We start from the raw sequence: 21,557 nt of genomic DNA, 5'->3' as shown, positions 1-21,557 counted from the left end.
CCCATATTTTATAAAAGGTTTCATCCTTTGATGCCAAAGGTTAACAGATTAAAAGAGGGCTTTTCCTGGATTTTTACAAAAAGACAGATAATGTATGTTTTGTTTGTAGTAGAAAGGAAAAAAACAATATATTTTTTTCTTGGTGTTAATACGCTGTGGAATCTCAGAGAATAGACCAAGAATACACAGTTCTCTTTAAACCCAAGTAAGGGAACAAATAAAATTAAATTAAACTTGGAACAATAAATATTTAGTAATGAATAAGCAGGTTACATTTTTACATTCAGTAAACAGAAGGTGAGCACAGAGAAAGAGAGACAGAGGTGTGTGAGAGTAATGAGGTGGTAATGTTGGGGGTCAACCTCAGGTTTTGCATACTTGCCAGTGTCTCTGGTACACAGCACGTATGCCAACAACACGGCATGTCCAACTGCCTCCTCACCTGCCAGATTGCTCACCTGACTCACCTGGCCTCCACAGCAGCCCTGCCCAGGGGTGTGAACATCAAACACAACTGTTGCTCCTCACAAATCCTTAAAATCATCATCAGATCTGCCCATCAGTCCCAAACACATGCATGAACTGGACTAACACACTCACATGTAATAATGATGTAATTTATGCCCCAAATTGAATGTTATTAAATCAAGTATTTGCTCGCTATTGAATATTTAACATTCTACCATATATAATACATGTTGGTGTTTGCTCATGGTGGGATTACGACTTTATCACTTATCACTTGACACACTCACAAACATGCACACACACACACACTCCAGCACACACACCTTTTTGTCTAGGCGTTGGGGGAATTCCCAGTAACCAGCATGTGTACAGGTGATTTGCGTATGTTCACTAATCTAGGGGGTTTGGCTATAACTGTAAACCCACTACACCTGGACACACACACACACACATACATATGAACACACACACACACACACACACACACACACACACACACACACTTGGCCCCTCACTCATCGGTAACTGATGACCATGTTGATAAGGCCAGTACAAGCCTTTTCTTAAGTACTTCATGGCTAATGGTCACCATTGTTTGGATGAGTTTTTGTGTGTATGTGTGACTCTGTTTTCCAGTTCACCGCAGTTCTGTGACCGTTAAACATCACAATTGCCTCACATGTAATACAGGCAGACAGATGATCAAATCTGTCTGACACACACCGTTGACACCACTGCATATGCTCAGCAACTAAGAAATATGCAAATGTGATTGAAATGAACATTAATTGCAAAAAAGTGACTGTGGTCACATCTGCACGGCCTGTAGACAATCAAATAGACAATATTTGACTGTTTACAAGACACCTATTTATTTCTGTAAATCGATTAATATAGTGAAATTATGTAATATATAGTATGCAGTAGCTGGTATGTCACTGACATTTGTTTGAACTGTATGGCTGCACATTCCTTGAAATCAAAATCTCACCTTCTGTAAATTCCTTCATTCTGCTGAGTTTATTTTTAGATGCAAACTTTTATTTTTAGCTCAGACTTCCCCACTCATTCTTAAAAAAGAGGATTGACAACATTTTTATGGCAGTTCCAAAAACACAAATCAGATAAGTATGATACCTGTACATGCCCCGATAAAGTGACAGTTCTCAGGTTTCACCTGCCTCACTCTGTGTCTTTCTGACTGCAAGGGTCCAATGTCTCTCTGGTCTTATCACCGTCTCTGACTCCTCCAGGTGCAGGCTGAGTTATAGGAAACCTAACCGTCACACATTTCACTGAACACAGAGGGTTTTTCCGAACACGTTCATCAAGTCTTTTTATAAAGCTTTGGAAAAGTGTTTGACAAGCTGGTCCTTCAGCTATTATTGTTACTATACTGCAATGTCTAGATGGACTGAGTAGCAAAGTATAGGCTAATTTTATTTCTAAAGTTTGGAAAATTACACAAACTACACTGAATAATACACGCATACAACATGATTAAGTTTATTCAATGTTTGTAAGCCCATTAGGGCAATATGCTGTCCAATCCATCTTATTGGATTTTTGTTGTTGGACATAATTTAGCCCATTCTGTCAATAATTTTTTGCACTCTTTTGTTCAGGGACATAGTGAAGGGTGAACCCAAGCAAACTCAGTTTATCCATCTCTTTGAATAGAAGCTGCATCAACTGTATCAATCATTGAGGGGAAACCCAACCCACCTCTGTATTTACCAACCTGAGGTAAAAGTCATTTAAATATTTGAATAGTCTAATGAAAGTCACGGTTGCAGCCGTGCAGCAGTAAAGAACCAAAATCTTGTTGTACCTTTGTTAGCTGATAATCACACACAAATTACAGTCAGGTGTGAGATGTCCTGTAGTTTTAATCTTGGGGTTAAGTTAAATTAGGGATGGCTAAATTTGAGATTTTTTTTTTTTTAATATTATTTCTGTTTTGTTAACTCATCTAGAAAGTGACGAGACAACCCATAGCAAGCTGACAAGAACGTGCATCAGACACAGACCACCCGGCTTTTTAGGTTGTCCCAGTAAAAGTTTGATGGGAAGATCAACACCATTGTTATATCTGTCTGATAAACATGAAACTACCAATAGCAGACATTTAGACTAGCTTACCACAAAGACTGGAGTCTTGATATTACAGTGAGGACACCAGGCAACCAACAGAAACCCAAGAAAGTTACTGCGCCCAGCCAAGAAATAGTCCGTCACATAACCTTCAGTAAAACCACAATGTGTCATTCTAACAATTTGTGGGGGAGCTTGTAGAGATTAAACAAACGAGATGTAACATGTTAATTAGTGAGCTTTAACTTCAGACTTAAGACTTGAAAGCAAACTCTTGATTAGCACTGACCTGGTAAAATGCCGGAGCATACGGGGGCTGTAGTAGCTCACTTGCCTTTGAAACCGAAGGGTGACCAGTTAAAGTCCATTACGGACTACAGCACGATATGTGGACTGAAAGTCAGTGGGCAGTTCACCTATTTGGCACTGCCAAGGTGCCTCTAAGAAACCCTAAGTGTTTGCAGCGCCGCTATGTGGCCAGCCCCATCACTTTTAACATCTGTCTCCCCACTATTGCATGTCTGTGGGTCCTGTGTGTGCATGTCTGTATGTTTGGCAAATGTGTGTGTAAACCAGAGCTACAATGATTAATCAATTGTAAGAAAATTAGTTGCGAACTATTTTTATAATCGATTAAAGGGACAGCTCACCCCCCAAATCAAAAATGCATTTTTCACCCCCTGGAATGTAGTTTTATTTATCCATCTAGATTTTTTTGGTTTCAGTTGGCCAGTTTAGGAAATATCAGCCTTAGAGCTGTTTGCCTTCTCCCCATTATATTAGAACTAAAGGGCACAAGTTCTGTGGTGATCAAAGCCAGAAAAAAAATACATTTAAAAAATTCAAAACCAGTGTCTCTTTTCAAAAATCATGACCCGGTTACTTAAAATAATCTACAGACCTTGTTGTGAGCAGTTTCTAATAAAAAATAATGTAGTTTCTACATTAAACTGCTCACAACAAGGTCTGTGGATTAAAAAATTAAATATGCATGATCAGGGGTAAACTGTCCCTTTAAATGTTTCTGTAATTTAAGTACTGGCTTGGAATGACCACTTGCATTATTATTACCTATGATGTGGTAAACCATAATATGCAAAAGAAGGCAAGTGGTTAAAGATGTCAAAAGTTATGTATAAAGTTGAAGTAGATACATATGTGTGCATGCCACTGTGTCAAGTTACACCTACCACATTTGGCAAGATGTCAATTTCGTACAAAAAATATGCTGTAGTGACTGGTGTTTGTGTCACCGAGTCATGACAGCAAGGGATCATAAAAGAGAATTTTGATGCATAAGGATTTGTTGGGGTGGTAGAGGCTGGTTATATCCACCCTGATGGGAGTTATATTTAACGTTTGCCGTTTAAGCGAAAATTAGCCACAGTAACTGATGTCTTACCACATCATAAAGACTGTCTTACTCTGTGACTTAATACTTATAGATGTGTCCTTATCTGTTTTACATATACAGTTAGCATTCTGGGGGTTAAAAAATGTGAGTGACGTCATGTGCGTCAAGTACGGGAAACGCTCTGATATTTCACGGAAGATAATTCTCCACCTTGCTGAACAGGTTTCTCCGACTGCTTCTGACTTCGCTTTAAAAACCACAGCGCACTGTAAAATAAAAACAAACAACTCACTGTCAGATTTATCAGTCAAGCCTGAATCAGAACTTCTGTGTACATTAGGTTCTGACTGTTTGTGCCTGCACATGAGCAAACATGCACAGGGTCATCAAAACTGTGCTATGTGCATACAAGAAAAGCAGCAGCATTTCACACTCCATGACAGTATACAGTATATGTGCATGAGTGCATAATAGTGTCTGTGTGTGTGTGTGTGTGTGTGTGTGTGTGTGTGTGTGTGTGTGAGACAGAGAGAGAGAGAGAGAGGGAGGGTTAATAAAGAGTGCAGTATTCCAGGTGGTCAGCCAGTCACTCTGGGGGAAATCTCTGGCACTATTTGCTCAGCTGCTGCACTGTTTTAATCAACATTCTGAGAGGTTTAGACAGAAGAATGTATAACTGGACATATGCACAGGTGCCTGTGCAACATGTTCTATAGGTACAGTCCACAAAGAAAGAAGCACAGTTTTAAAAGGTTGTATGAGATTCTGAACATTAATGTAGAAGCAAACAACTATTTGCTATGTAAAACTGTCAAGATATAGTGGAGTAATGGCGTCCTGAGCAGAGAATGAAGTCAAAGAAGGAGTATGGCTGAGTGTGGTGTTATTTTACCCTCTCTGCTTGTTGTGTTGGTAGCTGGTCTGGCCATGCATGTTAGTACCTTAGTGCATGTGGGTCCCAAATTTGAATGAAGTGTGTTTTACGATGATCTGCTAGGTAAATTTACTGTATTCATCAATGGAGTTTGGTGGCTTGAGGAGAGCGATACAACAGCTGTTTTTGGTTAAACAGCATAATATTGTCAAACACTTATGGCCCTATCTTACACTGATCTAAAGCGCAAGTGGAAAGAGCAAGGCACAGTTGATTTAATTTATTCAAGGTGTGTCCAAATCCACCTTTTCCATCTTGCACCAGCGGCACAAGTAGTATTGCCCTCATTAATTCACAGGTAAGTTTAGGCCAAACATGCAATCAAGCGATCAGAAAGTCAGCTCTCATCACCTTTAAAAGGCAGGTGTGCCAGCAGCACAAGCAATGGCAGCATGATGGTGGATTTACCAGGAGGAAACAAAGAGAAAAGATTTTCAAAGTGAGGAGACAGATCTCCTGGTTCGAGAACTGAAAGCGTGAGAGTGCACAATATATGGAGACGGCAGGACATTTCCAGAGCAGCTTCATGTGTAAATAATTTATTTTACATGAACGCCTGCAAAAACCAATACAATAAATGAACCGCACATGTCATGCAGATATGTAACTGGTTGTTTTACACTGAAGCACCTTGAAAATGTGTTGTATTTTATAATTCATTATTATCATCACCATTATTATGCAGCTCTGTCCTGCTAGGAAACAATCATAAAGAGTTTCTGAAGTTCAAAGTGCACAAAATTGCGCACGGATATATCCAGCCAGCTCTCTCCAGGTCAGACCTGACTCGTGCGGTCAAATATGGTGTCTTGTACATTTTGTATGTTGTTCATAATTGTTTAATCCTTGTTTTTCTGGATCACAATAAACACACAGACACAAACACTACAGCTGCTCCAGCTGTCATGCTGACTCATCTGATAACGACAATCTGACAGCCGTGATCCCGTCCCATGCGCACATCGCAGGTCTGTTTAGATTTATTAGACATTATAATTGTAAATAATTTATTTTTCTGTATTAGTGAGTTTAACTTTAAAGACACACACACACACCCGGCTGTTTGTGATTGTGGAGACGTGTGTGCACCTCAGCCAAGCATAAGACACACATGTACGCGGTTAACTTCAATATTTACACCTTATTGCTGATAGAAAATAAATGACAATTCACTAATCCACACTCCCATGTGAGGAAAAGAATGAACATAAATGAAGGTGTTTTGTGATTGTGAAGACGTATGTGTGTGTGTTTCGGCCAAATGCGCCGGGTGCTGAAAGACCACAGACTTTGCACGTCGACCAGGTTTTAGCTGGTCTAAGGCGCAAGTGGTTTTTACTCCAAAGCACCGAGCACAAGATAGCAAACATGCCAGGCCATGCCTTCATTTTGCCTTCATGTTTAGACCTCCCGCCCACAGCTACACAGACCAGGTGTAAGTGTATTTGCTGTCATGCAGATGTAGCAAAAATGGCACTTGCGCTGCTGTAAGATAGAAAAACCACTTGCACCAGCAGCGCAACAGCGTTGTATGATTACGTTGCAGACTGGCTAAAGCTAAAAGCCAGAATATTTTCACATCTAACTTTGTGAATTAAGGGTGCACTTTTATCCAAAGAGCTGGTGATTGTTGGAACAGTGGAAATAGTAACAAAGATGGTTTTGGTGAGTTTTATTTTGTTTTAGTCAAGTTTGAATGTGGTATGTTTTATGATGAGCTGCGGGGTAAAATTACTGTTTTTGTCAGTGGAGTCTGTTGAGCCAACACACCCATTTATTTTGGTGCTTTAGAGCAGCATCTAGTGTCGTTTCATCCAAATTTGTGCATGTTTTCTGAAAGCTTACGTATACGGAAGAAACTGAGCAGTACTGCGGTAGGGGGCAGTGTAGCCAATACTGCAACCAAGACTTGACCATATGGATCATAGGACAAAGAAGTTCACGCAATGTTACAATGTACTTAATGCCGTCCACACTGCTACATGCATTTTTGTCTTTCTGCCAAGAGGTACATTTTTACATCCTCCTTCAGCCTCACCCTGTTTGTTGCTGTCAGAATCTTTTGACTCTTCTTCTTCTTTGGGTTAACTTTTGACTCTGAGCAGCACCCTTCAGTGGATCTATTCCTTAACGTCAATGTCAACATAAATGAAAAGGGGGCATAAATGAGCCTTAAATGTTAGGAAAACCAAATAACCCATGTTTTCTCGAAGTCTAGAAACCAGCCAAGTAATTGTTGATGCTCTTTGACCTTTCCTTTTCGTTTCTTTGTGGTAGGTTTGTGACAGTTTTACTGAGGTAATATTTCAGTCTGATGAATCTCTCCACTAAATCTTCACAAGCTGTTAAGTTACTGATGCCATTCCTGTATCGTTTGAGTTTTTATCATGTTAAGTTGATAACCCAGGAATAAAACACTGGGTGTAAATACCCATCTCCCGTAACATACACATCATATATCATCAGTCTAAGGAGGTCACAGGCAACAGGCACTCCATTTGGATTTATTATGACACTGCTTATCAAGCCGTAAATACTGATGTCAAAGACAGTTTAAAACTATATTTATTGCTGTTTTGTTTATTTCTTGAGGTTAAATGTGTGTCTGTCAACATTTTGGCTACACACTTCATCCTAGCATGATTTGCAAAAAAAAAACACTTTTAACAGGTCACGAGAACATCAGAGGGTTAACACAGTTACATAACAGCAATTAGTACTTGATCTTGTGATGGGAATACACATGTCAGTATGTCAACGTTCCAACCCATATGTACACACCCATCTTCAAATTCAGCTTAATTTTGATCCCAACTGCATGCCTGTAAAGTTTCATCACTGCATCACGCGCGGTTGTGATGCTCTGTCGAAAGACAGACGTATAAACCTGCCAAATAACTCAAACAACAAATAACTAAAAAAAATACTTTCTACCCCTTTACATCTGGCGTTCTCGCTTGAACCACACCCATCTTCGACCTCTGGGTTCATTTTGATCTCAGCCACACACCTGTGAAGTTTCGTGAGTGCATCTTGCGCACTTGTGACGGTATTGTGTTGGCAAACCCTGTCCACCGACAGACAGATGTATAAGCCCCTGGCGAAATGCTAAAAACCACTTCTGTGGTAGTTCCCGCTACAGTTGTGGGGCTTTTCCATTGTAACTTTTGGGCACGCTGACTGTACCATGCTGATTTGCATTTCTATTACCACTTTTACCACACTGTGCTGTACCGAGTCACACCCAAAAAAGACCTACTCTGCAGTGAGGCCAAAGCAAGTCCGACCCCCACCAAATGGGTTGTGGTGATGTCTTGCCGACCACAGCCCACCTGTGACAACCCGCCATTGCTCTTCTTCAAACAAACGCATGTAGTGATACTCAACTTATGTCTGGACAGGAGAGAAAAGAGAACAAGGTTTCTAGAAGTGCTTGCAATTGTGTGTTCAGCTTTCAGGTCTTTAGAAGCTAATCTCTGTATTTTGAAGTTAAGTTTCTCTCCTGCGTCGCTGTTTTTACTCATGTATCTGCCTTTTTAGAATTTCATGCTTGCTTTCCATTTCAGTTTCCCCCCAGAGATCAATAAAGTGTTTCTGAGTCTGATTTGAGCCATATAGGAGTTACATGAAGTTAATGCCGAACCCAGCATTTCCTGATTTTGCTGCTTCATAATAAAAGCCTCTACATAACAAAATAATGGGAGACCTCTGTGCTGAAGAATTTATAGGAAGTGAAGTGTTTATCCACCGTTTAACAGCTGCTCGACTCGAGCTACGTTCATCAAGTGGGTAGTCCTGTTGTATTGGAAATGCAAATCCCCGCTGGACTGGGCTGACATGTCAAGTCAAATTGAGTGAAGCCAAGCCAACACATGTGCATGGAAAAGGTGGTAGGTGCCTCTAGGACCACATTTTGCCATGATGATACACACACACACTGACAAGGTGAATACAATACCAGCCACACCGTTGCAGCTGGTGACTGCACCTTTCCCGACCTTACATGTCTTTGGACTGTTGGAGGAAAGTCACATGAGTTTGCAGTTAAAAGAGAGTAACGCCATACAGAGAGGACAAGTGTACACGAAACTCGTCATTCTATCCATCAGTTTTCACAGTTTCACTGGCAATAATCTGCGCTAATCTGGAAAAAATGGAATGGAAGGTAAATTCTGCCACAGACAATGCTGTAATTCCAACTCAGCTGTAATTTCCTCAGTGATTCACTATCCTTACTTTGAGTACATAACATAGATGTTTTAGATTTTACTGTCTTGTTTAACTCCAAACCCCAGACATATAAAGTCTCTTTTTATACAGCAGGCTCTTTTAGAGTCTGACAAGTTCTTCTTCCTCTGCTTCACTGTTAGAGTCTGTCTCCAATCAAAACGGTTCGGGGAAATCCCTCAGCTACACAAACCCTGAGAAAAACATGCATGTTGCACTGCCAGAAGTGTACTGGAATCTACGTCTGTAATAATAACACGTATCATCAACAAAGGGGAACATCTTCACTCGCAACACACAATGTAGCATATACTGAAAGTAAACTATGAATGACATCATGTGTTCCTGATGTGGGATGTGATGCAATACCTGTGGCTCTTTGCTCCCCCTTAATGGTTTATAAAGAACAGTGTCATTTTATACCCTTAGGAAGCTGATTAACAATATACTGAATTTACATTTATGTTCACAGAATTGAGCCTGGGAAGGTCTTTAATGGGGAGAAAGCTTGACTCTACTAACTAACTAGTCAGTTATTTAAGTCATTGTCCAAAGCAGTATCTATGAATCAGATTGTTATATGGCCTTAGTGTGCCAAGCAGATCTTATGATGAATAAGCCTGCTATAACAACGGTCATTATTGCCAGGAAAAAATAAGTATGTTACCACTAACTGATGCAGGAGATTTAACTGTGTTTTAATGCTCCTTATTTAGCAATTATAAGATGTATATAAATGTTTCATAAATAGTATATAGCACACTGTACTGTGGTTGTAAAAATATATGAGGTCTTTTTTTTTAACAAATTAGTTGTCTTGAACTTTAACTTGAACTATGAGGCATTCCTAATTGGATGCTGGTGCACAAACTGCACACTTTCCTTAATCAATCACTTGTAACATTAATGATAAATCATTCAATTAATCTGAATTAAAAAAAAAAAAAAAACATATAAATTGCTTATACCAAATCAACCAAATGTGTTTATTCCCTCCATCAAAGGTTTATTCCTACAGCAACATACAGCATATTCTCTGACAGCATTGCAGACTATGAAACATAAAGATGTAGAGGCCTACATATTAACTCATAAAAATAATGTCCACTATATTTCAGATCTTTATTTTATTGTAGATTGATTACATTCAATGTTATTAATCTTTATCATTGCTAACACAAACAGAGTAACAATCATAAAGTTATAATTATGTCAAATGTGTTTTTATGGGAGAAGTTCTAATCGTTCATTGTTGGTTTAATGTGTTATAAACAATTTCTTACATGTTTATATAATGCGTATAGATGATAAACAGAGGGAGTTAAAATAAACTGTCACTACCTTATGCCCAGTTGTCCTCACTTAGTCTTGTGGAACATTTCCTAACTGAATAGTCTTCAATCAACAGAAACATAAACACATTTATCACTAAGTCATATTTTGTTTCAGGTGTTACTCACCAATATTTTACCATAAAATTTTAAAAAAGCTTCGGAGTTTTGACTAGCTACTAACACATTTTTCCCATATGTGGAGAAAGGTCTGTGAATTGCACCACACTGTGTGGATAAATAGGGTGTACGTTATACTGGAGTGTAGAATGCATGAAAATATGTGAGCAAGTTCATATACGAGTTTTTCATGCACAAGTAGTGTGTTGTAATTTCTCCTATAATTTCATAGACTCAGTTATCACTGCATTGTTCTTTATGCAAACGTGTGTCATGTTTGGTGCCACCAGGATGTAAAGCTAAAAATTATAAAGCCACATCATTATCTTCCACAGTACTTCTGCTTTGGCAAATAAAATGATAAGAAACCACAGATACACCACACGTTTTGATTCCACGGTATAAAACTTAACCAGCTAAAAACTCACTTGAAAAAGCTGGGCAAAAGATAGGCAAACAATCTGACAAGAAAGACAACCTTTATTTTGTAAACCACTCCCACTCTAACTGCACTGCTGGCCAAAAGGGGGTTGGCCAAAAGAGTGCAGAGACTTATAAGAGAGGTGTTGCCAGGTGAAGCATCATTCAGGTGAGCATCCACATGCTCATGTCTCTACCGTCCACAGCCTGAGGATACTACAACACTGAACCAAACACAGGAGTACACCTCTGACTCGATAAGGTACAGATAACCTCTGTGTTGTGCTCATTCATTCATGTTCAGTTTTTTACTGTCATATGACTGTCTATGTCTTCATCTTTTGTGTGATGGCTTCTTTCACTTCTCTGTTCATGTTGTGAGCTTTGAGCTTTGATTTTGGTGTCTCACAAGGGTGTTTTCTCTTTCCAGATTGTCCCAAATTATGTTGGCGAAAATGGAGACGGTGAGTCAGATATTATTTTATTTTATTTAGTGTGTTTGTTTGTTTGTATGAATCACAAAAAAAGTGTGATTTACTCAGAAAAGCCAAGTAAATAGCAACTAAAATTAAAAGACTGGTATGAATTAAGATAAAGGCACTATTTCATTTAAGTAAGGACAATGTTTGTACTTACAATATAATATTTTAATTATTTTTTCACATTTCAGTCCAGTTAAGAATTAAAGTCCATTGCTCTTTGAAAGGACATACCTGCTATATTATGCAATTACATTATCATTATATCAGTGGCTGAAAATGGATTTAAAATTACAATGATATTGTTTATTGCAATTATTCTGGAGAAAATGTATCAAAGTAGTTTTGATGACAGGCCTACTTGTTGACTGTAACTGACGTATGCTGGCTGAGGGTAGAAGGTTATTTGTAAGAGCAGCAGCTACGCCACACACATCACTGTAACCTGAAGGCACACAAACACTTGCATAAATTTGCCAGTCAAACTAAAATACACACAGTCACACCCGGGTCATTTTCAAGACACAAACACAACAACACACAGGTGAGATCAGGTTTCATATCATACAGTTCACTGCATGCAAATATCATTAATGTGTGTCATTTTGGAACTCTATGCTATACTGTAGATGGAAAAATAATGATCATATTACAATAGAGCTGCCATGATTAATTGATTAGTCGATTGAAAGAAAATTAATTGCCAACAATTTTGATAATTGATTGTTTCAGTCATTTCACAGGTTTTTGGACTGTTGGTTGGACAGAAGAAGCAATTAGAAAACGTCCCTTTGGGCTATGGGAAATTTTCTGACATTATATAGACTAAACCAGAGGTTCTGAAACTTGTTTCATGTCAACGACCCCCAGTCTGAGACGATTTTGTGATACAGCGTCCTCTCTGAGTATTTTTTTTTTTAATATTTAGGCAAAAGCCTATACAATAAGTTACATTCAATCAAAGCAGCCAAAACTATTTCTTCCCTTGCTATTCCAACTTACAAGAAAAGTTCAAATATCCTCCTTTTGCTGGGGACCCCCCTACAACCCACTCAAGGACCCCTGTTGGTCCCCAGACCTCAGTTTGAAAACCACTGGGGTAAACAATTAATAGATTAATTGTGGGAAAAAAAATGAGCAGACTACTCGATAATGAAAATAATCATTACCTGCAGCCCTGTATTACGAGAATGATCATTGCTATTTAATATTCTGAGAAAAAATGGATGATTCACAGCTCATTTAAAATTGATGAATGAGTTCATCCCGGAGCAGAATTATTCACCATATGATGCAACACAGAACAATAGTGCACAACAAAACAATGACGGGTTCTCATGAAAAAAGACAGCAGGTGTGCAGTCCTATAATAAAATCACCTCAGGCTGTGACAGGCATAAGATAAATGCCACCCATCATGCAAAGTGTTTTCTCTCTGTCAGCGCCACACAACAAACATGCTCAGGTAAAAACCAGACTGTGTATGACCTCTGAACACCGCTGCTGTCCTGCTCTGTGTCTGTCAGATGGCCTACGTGACCGAGATCAGACTGAGCGGAGATCGGGGGGCCTGGAGCGGAGCAGCCCCATCTTCCTGCCCTGAGGTGGACCTGGAGGTCATCGAGGAGTACCTTCAAGAGCACTCGCTGGAGGTCCAGCCTGCACACACACCTGCGTCGCCTCCAACCACCGTGGGGCAACAAACACACACACACTCCCACCAGGGCACCAGGATCATAGGTTAGTGTGGAGGAGGCTGTGATGATGACGAACAAGATGATAATGGGATGATGACAGTGCTTGTACACTGTAAAAAAAAAAAAAAAATACAATTGTATCTTTCTTCTTTTTTTTTACAGTGTATATATCTTTTATCTGACTGTGTCTTCTGCCTGATTCTCCATAGAGAATAGCTGGTCGGGTCAGCATCCATATGAGTGGCACTATGACACTCACACTCCAGATGAGGAATATGAAGATCAAGCCGTGCCTGCAGCCTGGCCCAGTCAGCATGACAACCAATGGGTGAGTTAAGGACATCAATCTCTTAGAAAATTAAAGCTTAATTATTTCTTTCATAGCTGAGTGCAGCAATGCATTTCAGCATTCCAAGGGAGAGTTGCTGTTTTTGTTAAATTACTCCATTCAAGATATATGAGATGTATGGCTACATTTGTGAATTATTAATATGTATTTATATGTGTCTGCTTCAGGACCACATTGCATATTCCTACGAGGCGCCTGGATACATTGACTCAGACTCTCAGTCTAGTAGCTCCCAGTACCATGAATACCAAGATTCTCCTTCACCATCATCTGACAGGGAGGGCAGGAAGGACTCCCTACCTCTCGCCCCACTTTCAGGTACACATCTCCACTTGCACACCAAAACTCTCAAAAACACAAAACTACAACAAATCTACTAGGGATGCACCCAAATCTGAATATGTTCAGGGAAGCACAAATAATACAGTGGAAACAGATATTTTTCCTACACAAAATTGGTCGTTACTGTTCAGAAAAAGTCAGCTCCACGATTACCTTGGCAAACTTAAAAAAGGTTGCATCGACTAAGTCTAAGACAGTTCATAAAACTCAGTTTAGTCAGAAATAAAAAGAGAGAAAAGATACATGAAAAGTACAGTTTGAGGATGTGGAGATATATTTCATTATAAAGTATATATATATATATATATATATATTAAGTCATTTTGACAATTGCACTGTCAATGACTAATAGGTTAAAAACATTTAATTACCTGATTTAACGTGACTACCAGTATAAACCACGCCAGTGTCTGCTCTTCTATCTAAAATAGATACAGAGACAGATAATTTTGTTGATTGGACAGAGACAGATATAAATAATGACGCGTCTGCACACCTCTAATATCTACACACCAAACTTAGGTATATTTAGTGTAAAAACATGAATCTTGAGTCATAGTCACGTCATATTTGTATTTACATCCTCTTCCTCCTTTGCAGGAAAGAGGAAGGAGCGCTTGTTCCAGTTCCTGTTTGAGATGCTCCAGACACCATCGATGCGTAGCTGCATCTGGTGGGTGCAGTCCTCCGCCGGCACGTTCCAATTCTCCTCCCAAAACAAGGAGCGTCTGGCGCAGCTGTGGGGCCGACGAAAGGGGAATCGCAAAACCATGACCTACCAGAAGATGGCTCGTGCGCTGAGGAACTACTCTCGCACTGGCGAGATCCAGAAGGTGAAGAGGAAACTCACCTACCGGTTTGATGAGAAGACGCTGAGAGGCCTGCAGGGAGACTCTAACACGGTGTAGGAAGCATGATGGAGAGTATATAAAACATAGAAATACAATGAGCACATCAGATATTCAGGGAAAATCATTGTGGTTGTCCTGTTAATGTTCCTTTGTGCTGATTCTAATTCTACAGTATGATATGCAGAAACAAATGAATACTAAGTATTTGAAGAGCTAGAAGATGAAACACTGGAGGTTAGAGCTTTCTGTAGGTACAGAACCTTATCAGAGAGGGAGCAAACTCACTGGATAGGTAATGTGTGAAAAGTCATCTGGCATTAAAATCTATGTAAATCTAAAAGGTTATGACACAATATCTACTTCATAAGTAGAACTTAAGTCATTCTTGATATAGAAGTTGTGGTTTTCTGTTTTTTTTTTTATTTAGAATTGCAGATTTTCAACAGGTACAATATCATTTTATGGACAAAATTAGGTTGTGAAAACATGATGTTTGTGTTATAATATCTTTTTTAAGATGAATGAATAAATATGGAAATATTTTCTCAAATATTTTGTTTATCTATCTATCTATCTATCTATCTATCTATCTATCTATATTTCTTTTTTCTGTCCATTTAACTATCTGAACAGCCAAGCAAACACAGATAAACTGAAACAAACACACACCCATAGCCAAAATTGTATGCCAAGTTAGCATGCATTGAAAAACTGCTAATAAAAACAGACCTGTTAATCAGTAACATCTACAACACAGTCCCAACACACAACACACAGAAGAGCAAGACACATATGCACTGAACACAACTGAGGTGTTGACTCTTACTGTCTGCTATGAATTAGCCAAAGCAAAGCTATTTAATTTTCATAGTCAAATGATGGGGCCACTCACATGTTTGCTGGAAACCAAATTACATAGTGTTCCATACAGACACACTGTCATTCCTGATGAAGGAGATCTTATACTTCAAAACTATTTGTTCTGGTAGTTGTAACAAATGTGTTCTGTATTATTTTTATATTGTACTACTTTTGTACCTTCCTACATACATTTATTCAACAAATTTAACTATTAGATACTTTGCAGATTTGGATTTTTACATATAAAACAAATAAACTTAACTTAATAAAATGCGATGCATTATGATAAAACTACCCAACAGTATATAAATTAGTAAAAATTAGTTCAAACAACATTCACAACCTGCATTCTTCCCAGTGGCCAGCAAGGGGCTCACTGTCGCCCCTGTGAGTCCCTCCAGTGCAACACTTTACTTACCAGGCAGCTGGTTTTGTGAGATCATGCGAGAATCCATCTTGCCAGGCTCTCAGCTACCTGTAGTTGTTCATACAAGAAGTGGCACAAGCCATTGAGTATCCTCAGAAGGACCCCTGGCAGTTACAGGCGTGGTTTTAGGTGTGCCAAAAACTGGAAGTGTCCATGGAAACTACTCGTCTTGCTCCTGAAGAGGTTAGCGCAGATACTGTGATAGCATCTGTTATATCAGAACTAGAGAGTATTTCTTCATTGAAAGGGAAGCAAAGAATGGCACTGAAGGCTTTTCGATGGAAATGGATTGACGGAAAAGATGTATTCCCTGTTCTTGCAGCCAGCTTTGGCTTCAGTTCGGTGAGTTGATCTGATTGGTTGAAGTTAGCCCATGGCTCATCCAATCACCTGCCAAGTATGCTTTTTTAAATAACTGCCTTTTTCCAAACAGTTTCTGTGAACTATCTTCCCAAATGATTCTGTGTAACAAACAGTCTGGCCTGTCAGGTTGGTGCAACACACAGGGTTCACGAAACTCAGACCAAATTGTCAAACCAGGCAGTGCTGATCAAATATGGATCAATATTTTGTTACAACACTGCCTATTTCTCACTTAAAATGTTTTCAGGAACATAATTTAGTGTACTGTATAGCTGTAATATGAGAAAGATCTTTAATAAATTGATGGAAATATTGCAACCAGGCAGCAGCCATTGTGTTTCTGGTTTCCAAAAACAAACCACTGCCTAAATCGCAATACGCAGCCACTTGCTCCACGCTCTCAATGGTACTGCACATGCTCAGGTTGTAGAAAGGAAAAAAGAATAAGATAGCGACTCACATGATCCAATTCAAGGCTTCAAAATAGTTGTCCTCAAACCAACTAGTGACATCACTGTGGATCTGTCCAGTAATTCTGATCATTTGACATGCCAAACAAAACTTTTTGACTTTTAAATATGCTGTGGTTAAATGCTCATAACTTAACAAATATCTGATCGTGCTTGCAGGTATAAATGCTGACTGGTAGAGAAGACAAAATAAGCTAAATAAGCAATGAAATCTGAGGCTTAACAGTACAAATAAATGTGGGATCACTATTTATCAAGCAACGGGTCACCACTTTTATCTAATGTGTTGTAAGAGCTTATTACTGACTTATTAAGTTTACAACCAGATTTATTACATAATTATTAACCATTTAGAATATAACATCATTTATAAGGGTAGTCTTATTGTAAAGTGGTACCTGACTGAGAGACCTGTGTATCAGCTTTTTGTTACACTTTAAAACCCTGAGTATTTGTATAACGACAAATAAAGTTAAATTGAATGACATTCAAGGGCCGTTTTGCAATTTTGATATTGTAAGTACATTTTGCTTTACTCATTGTGTATTCCTTCTACATTGTAGCATTCCTTCTTTTACTCATGTAAAAGATTTGTTAAAAATGTGTGTGGCTCATTCAGAAGTCCTCTCCTCTAAATCTGCTGAGGCACATTAATCAGAGCGAGGAACAGATTTTCACTCACTGATGAAATACAGATGGCGTCTCCATGGAGTGCATGCCTGTTGTTGTGTGTGCACACAGAAGCGCATGCATGTTTGCATATAAAAAAGCATCTGTTCAATGCCTTTTCTGGTCATTTGAAGCCAGGAGCTGTAAGCAGGAACCGCTCTGTGAACAGCAAACACAGGATTATGTTGGACTTCTCTCCGCTGTGGAATTCATCCCACCTGTCCGCCACCGTCGAGGAAACCGGCTCTATCAAATTTCACAGCTCCTCTGTCTTCCCTGGTCTCCGTCCTCAGTGATGGCTGGATGGAGCTGGGTGGGCTACACTGTCCTAGAAGTGCTCATTGCTGTGGCCTGTTGCCTTGGCAACGTGTTGGTGGTGTGTGCGGTGTGTATTGGTATCCGGGATTCACTTAGGGAGCCAACCTTCTGCTTCCTTGTTTCCCTGGCGGTGGCTGACTTCCTGGTGGGTGTGGCCGCTGTGCCCGTGGCTATACTATTGGATGGCTGGGTGAGTGTGACGCCAGACCTGTGCCTACTCCTCAGCTGCATGGTGCTGGTGCTGACACAGGCCTCTGTGCTGTCACTGCTAGCTATTGCTGTGGACCGATACCTCCGGCTACACACACCACTCAGGTGAGGTTAGCGCTCTGAAACAACAGTTTACAAATAGAAAAAAGACATATTGTTGAAGTTGGCAGTTCAAGCCAAAATCAAAATTAAAAAGTTTTCCATTTACCTGTAGCGCTATTTATTCATCTATCATTTATTCATCGAGATGTCTGCCTTCTCTTGAATATAATGGAACTAGATGGCACTAGACAGTGTTGCTCAAAGCCCCCAAAATTACATTTTAAAAACTCAACAGCAATGTCTTTCTCCAGAGATCATGACCTGATTACTCACGATAATCCACAGACCATGTTGTAATCATTTTCATGTAGGAACTATTTTCTTTCTACTGAACGAGACTTACCAACTGTATCACCACACAGTGAGCATTTTCCATTGAAAAGACATTTAAAAACAACTGGTTGTCAGTGAAAAGACGTTCAGAATAGGTTCAAAAGTTAAAGTTTGCTCATTGAGTTTTTGAAGAGATTGAGTGAACATCCACATTTAGACCATATTTCGCCAAGATTTGCAACAGTGACATTTTTCATCCCCTACAATGTGAACAAGATAGCTTATGATCACTTTGGACCCTCACGTAGGAACTACATCCAAATCTCTCAACTGAAAGCCAGAAATAAAGGAACTGCTACACAAACCCTAGCTGCCCAGATGAAAGTCCTGTGTTAACTTATCACTGACATTCATCCACCACGACTTCCTGTTGAATTTGTTGTCTCTGTCACTCTTTATACTACGTTCCGGTGCATGTATCCCAGAGTAGTCACAGCTGTAACCAATATACCAGTATTTGTGCATTCGAGTTACAATAAGAAGATCAATGTCTTTATTTTACATAAAGAACTTAGTCCTATTACGCTGTCATAGAAGCTTCTTATTGGCAGAACACAGCCCACATAGTTCATGTTAAGGACACTATATGACACACTAAATGCACTAAAATTACATCTGAGTCTAAAAGTGAAATATGACTTTGGAGAAATAAATTTTACACAAAAGAGCAAATTCTAAAAATTATTCCCTACTGGTTTAAAGTCACTGAAGGAATGTAGCTGCAACATAACCTTTACGACATGTGACGGAGCAACGTACCCAGTGAAATTCCAGTTTCATCACCAGCACGTTATTTGAAATGTTGCCGTATGTTGTCCCAAAACCCCCACCACTTTTTGGAGATGTGACATTTTCTCAATGTTACAGCAACGTCATTATATAAAGCACAGGAAATGTCACGTTGAACAGATGCTGGTAAAATACGATAGAATAACTGTTCTGTTGTAATGTTTCGACTATGTAGCGGCAATGTACCTACTAGGAACATTTCAACATTCAACATTTAATGTTGCAGTAATATTGTCACGTCACAGTAATATGTCACAGTGCACCATTGCAGGGACACGTTTGTAGGGTTAAACATATTTTCCTTTGCTGGTAGCTTTTAGAAAAGAAGTCTTAGGTGACCAGATTGAATATAAACAAGCTTTTGACTAGAAATCAATGTTGAAATCCTGTTTGGTGCTCACCAGGCTGCATCAAACATAGACAGGAACTTACAGCTCAGCCTAGGACAACAACATCAATGTTAACGTCCCACACTGTCACAAGCACAACGATCATGATTTCTGGAAATAGACATTGCTGTCCAGTATTTCAAATGTATTTTTTAAATGCTTCAGGCACCCAGCACACAGCCAATATCTCTTAAACTCAGCAACTCACATCAAATCAATCTAGATGTGTAAATAGCACAACAGGGAAGGGAAAGGGAAAATGTGTATTTTTGAATTTGGGGTCTCACTTTAAAACGTTTACTTATTGATTTGTAAAAATAATTCACAATCTTTCGTCCTTTCTTTGTTTTAACACTCACTCTCAGATACAAAGCCCTGGCCACACAGAGGCGTTCATGGATGGCCGTGTCTGTGTGCTGGACTCTTTCCTGTCTGTTGGGATTCACCCCTCTGTTTGGCTGGAGGAACTCCTCCCCGTCACCACCTGACTCCACCAATACATCCTCCACTTCCTCCACCTCCCCACCCTGCACCTTCCTCTCAGTCATCTCCCTCCCCTTCATGGTCTACTTTAACTTCCTGGGATGTGTCATGGCGCCCCTGCTGGTCATGACCCTCCTCTACGCTCGAATCTTCTGGAGCCTGCAGGGCCGCCTGAAGGAGAGCTGTCCTCAGGCCCAGGCCTCACTGCTCAAAGAGAAGAGACTGGCCTGCTCCCTGGCTCTGGTGCTGATTCTGTTTGCCGTCTGCTGGATTCCTCTGCACCTAATGAACTGCCTGCTGCTGTTTCATGGTCCTGAAGCCGTCACACAGGGCACACTCTATACAGGCAGGTGACAGGGGCTTTTCTAGTCTTTTTTTATTTTCATGTTGAGAGATTTGTTTGCAAAGTTCCTCCAAAGACTGTATGTAAATGTGTTTTTTTTCATATATCATGTATTTACAGATCACAGTACTTACCAGTGAAATCCATTTTTCCAGGTATTCTCCTGTCTCATGCCAACTCAGCAGTCAACCCTGTGGTCTACGCCTACCGCATCCCAAAGATCCAACAGGCCTACAGTCAAATATGGAGGCGCTTTCTCATGAACATTAACTGTTGCCATGGGGACAACCAAGGTCATCGACCGAGAACAAGCAGCCGAGGGAAGACCACGCCCTAACAAAGGACCACAGGGTCATTATAAGTCCAGTGTGTGGGAGGTGTCAGGTCATAAGACTTAGTCAGAAGGTTTTTTTTCAACTATAAAATCTGACTATCACTGTGTCCAGCAGTCATTATAAAAGAGAATAAAAACACACTAGTTTGAGTGTTCTTGGTAACCTTACCAAAAGGCTCATTATTAAAAAAAAACTGTGACAAAATATTTTTATTTGTAAATGAAGTGGATCAAGGGGTATTCCACTATGAAACAAAATCTTTGTGGAGCTCAGACTCAGTCAAAACAGCAACCACAAAATTATAAAAGTACATAGACCATTGATAAATGTCAATAACAATGACAAACCTCGTGTTCTTTTTAGTACCCATAACAAAAAACAAAAAAAAAATACAACAAAATAATAAATAATAAAACAGTGAGCTGATTCATTGAGACATACAGGTGTGACATTGCGTGTGGGACTGCTAGACTGATCGAAACTGCTTGGATTAAATTTCAAGATTGTGCAGAATTTGCAATAATTGTTGTGACTGCAACATCGCAACTTCTTGGGGGGGACTGTTACTTCAAGATAATAAATTGAGAGTGAGGCAGCTTGTGAGTGCTTGAGTGAAATCCCTGCATGTAGTGTTTGGTTTGAATGAAACCCTACATATTCTTGGTCAAACATTAATTGATTTTATGGATACAGAAGACATATACGATGCAAAATATAAAGGTCATAATGAAGTAATAAAAAACAGGACAGACGATAACATGTAACACACACAGAATCCCTAAAACAATAAGCAACAAAA

The 21,557-nt window shown here is 39.5% G+C and overlaps 2 protein-coding genes across 2 annotated transcripts; both read left to right on the top strand.

Annotated features, from left to right (window-relative positions):
• Positions 1–11,093: 11,093 nt before the first annotated feature.
• LOC146325233 (uncharacterized) lies at positions 11,094–15,128 on the top strand. Its single transcript, XM_084720004.1, has 6 exons — positions 11,094–11,210; positions 11,379–11,412; positions 12,954–13,167; positions 13,334–13,452; positions 13,641–13,791; positions 14,416–15,128. Exons 2-6 carry the CDS (start codon positions 11,392–11,394, stop codon positions 14,721–14,723), a joined length of 813 nt encoding a protein of 270 aa, XP_084576130.1. The 5' UTR covers positions 11,094–11,210; positions 11,379–11,391; the 3' UTR covers positions 14,724–15,128.
• A 2,461-nt stretch (positions 15,129–17,589) lies between these two features.
• LOC146325232 (adenosine receptor A3) lies at positions 17,590–20,760 on the top strand. The gene is made up of 3 exons (XM_084719865.1): positions 17,590–18,089; positions 19,963–20,426; positions 20,579–20,760. The coding sequence occupies exons 1-3, from the start codon at positions 17,752–17,754 to the stop codon at positions 20,758–20,760; spliced, it is 984 nt and encodes a 327-aa protein (XP_084575991.1). The 5' UTR covers positions 17,590–17,751.
• The last annotated feature ends 797 nt before the right edge of the window (positions 20,761–21,557 follow it).

Source organism: Lutjanus erythropterus, chromosome 6, assembly GCF_056507025.1.
Source record: "Lutjanus erythropterus isolate fLutEry1 chromosome 6, fLutEry1.hap2, whole genome shotgun sequence".
Lineage (NCBI taxonomy): Eukaryota > Metazoa > Chordata > Actinopteri > Lutjaniformes > Lutjanidae > Lutjanus > Lutjanus erythropterus.
The sequence above is the reverse complement of the archived record's forward strand: the minus strand, read 5'-3'. Positions and strand labels throughout refer to the sequence as shown.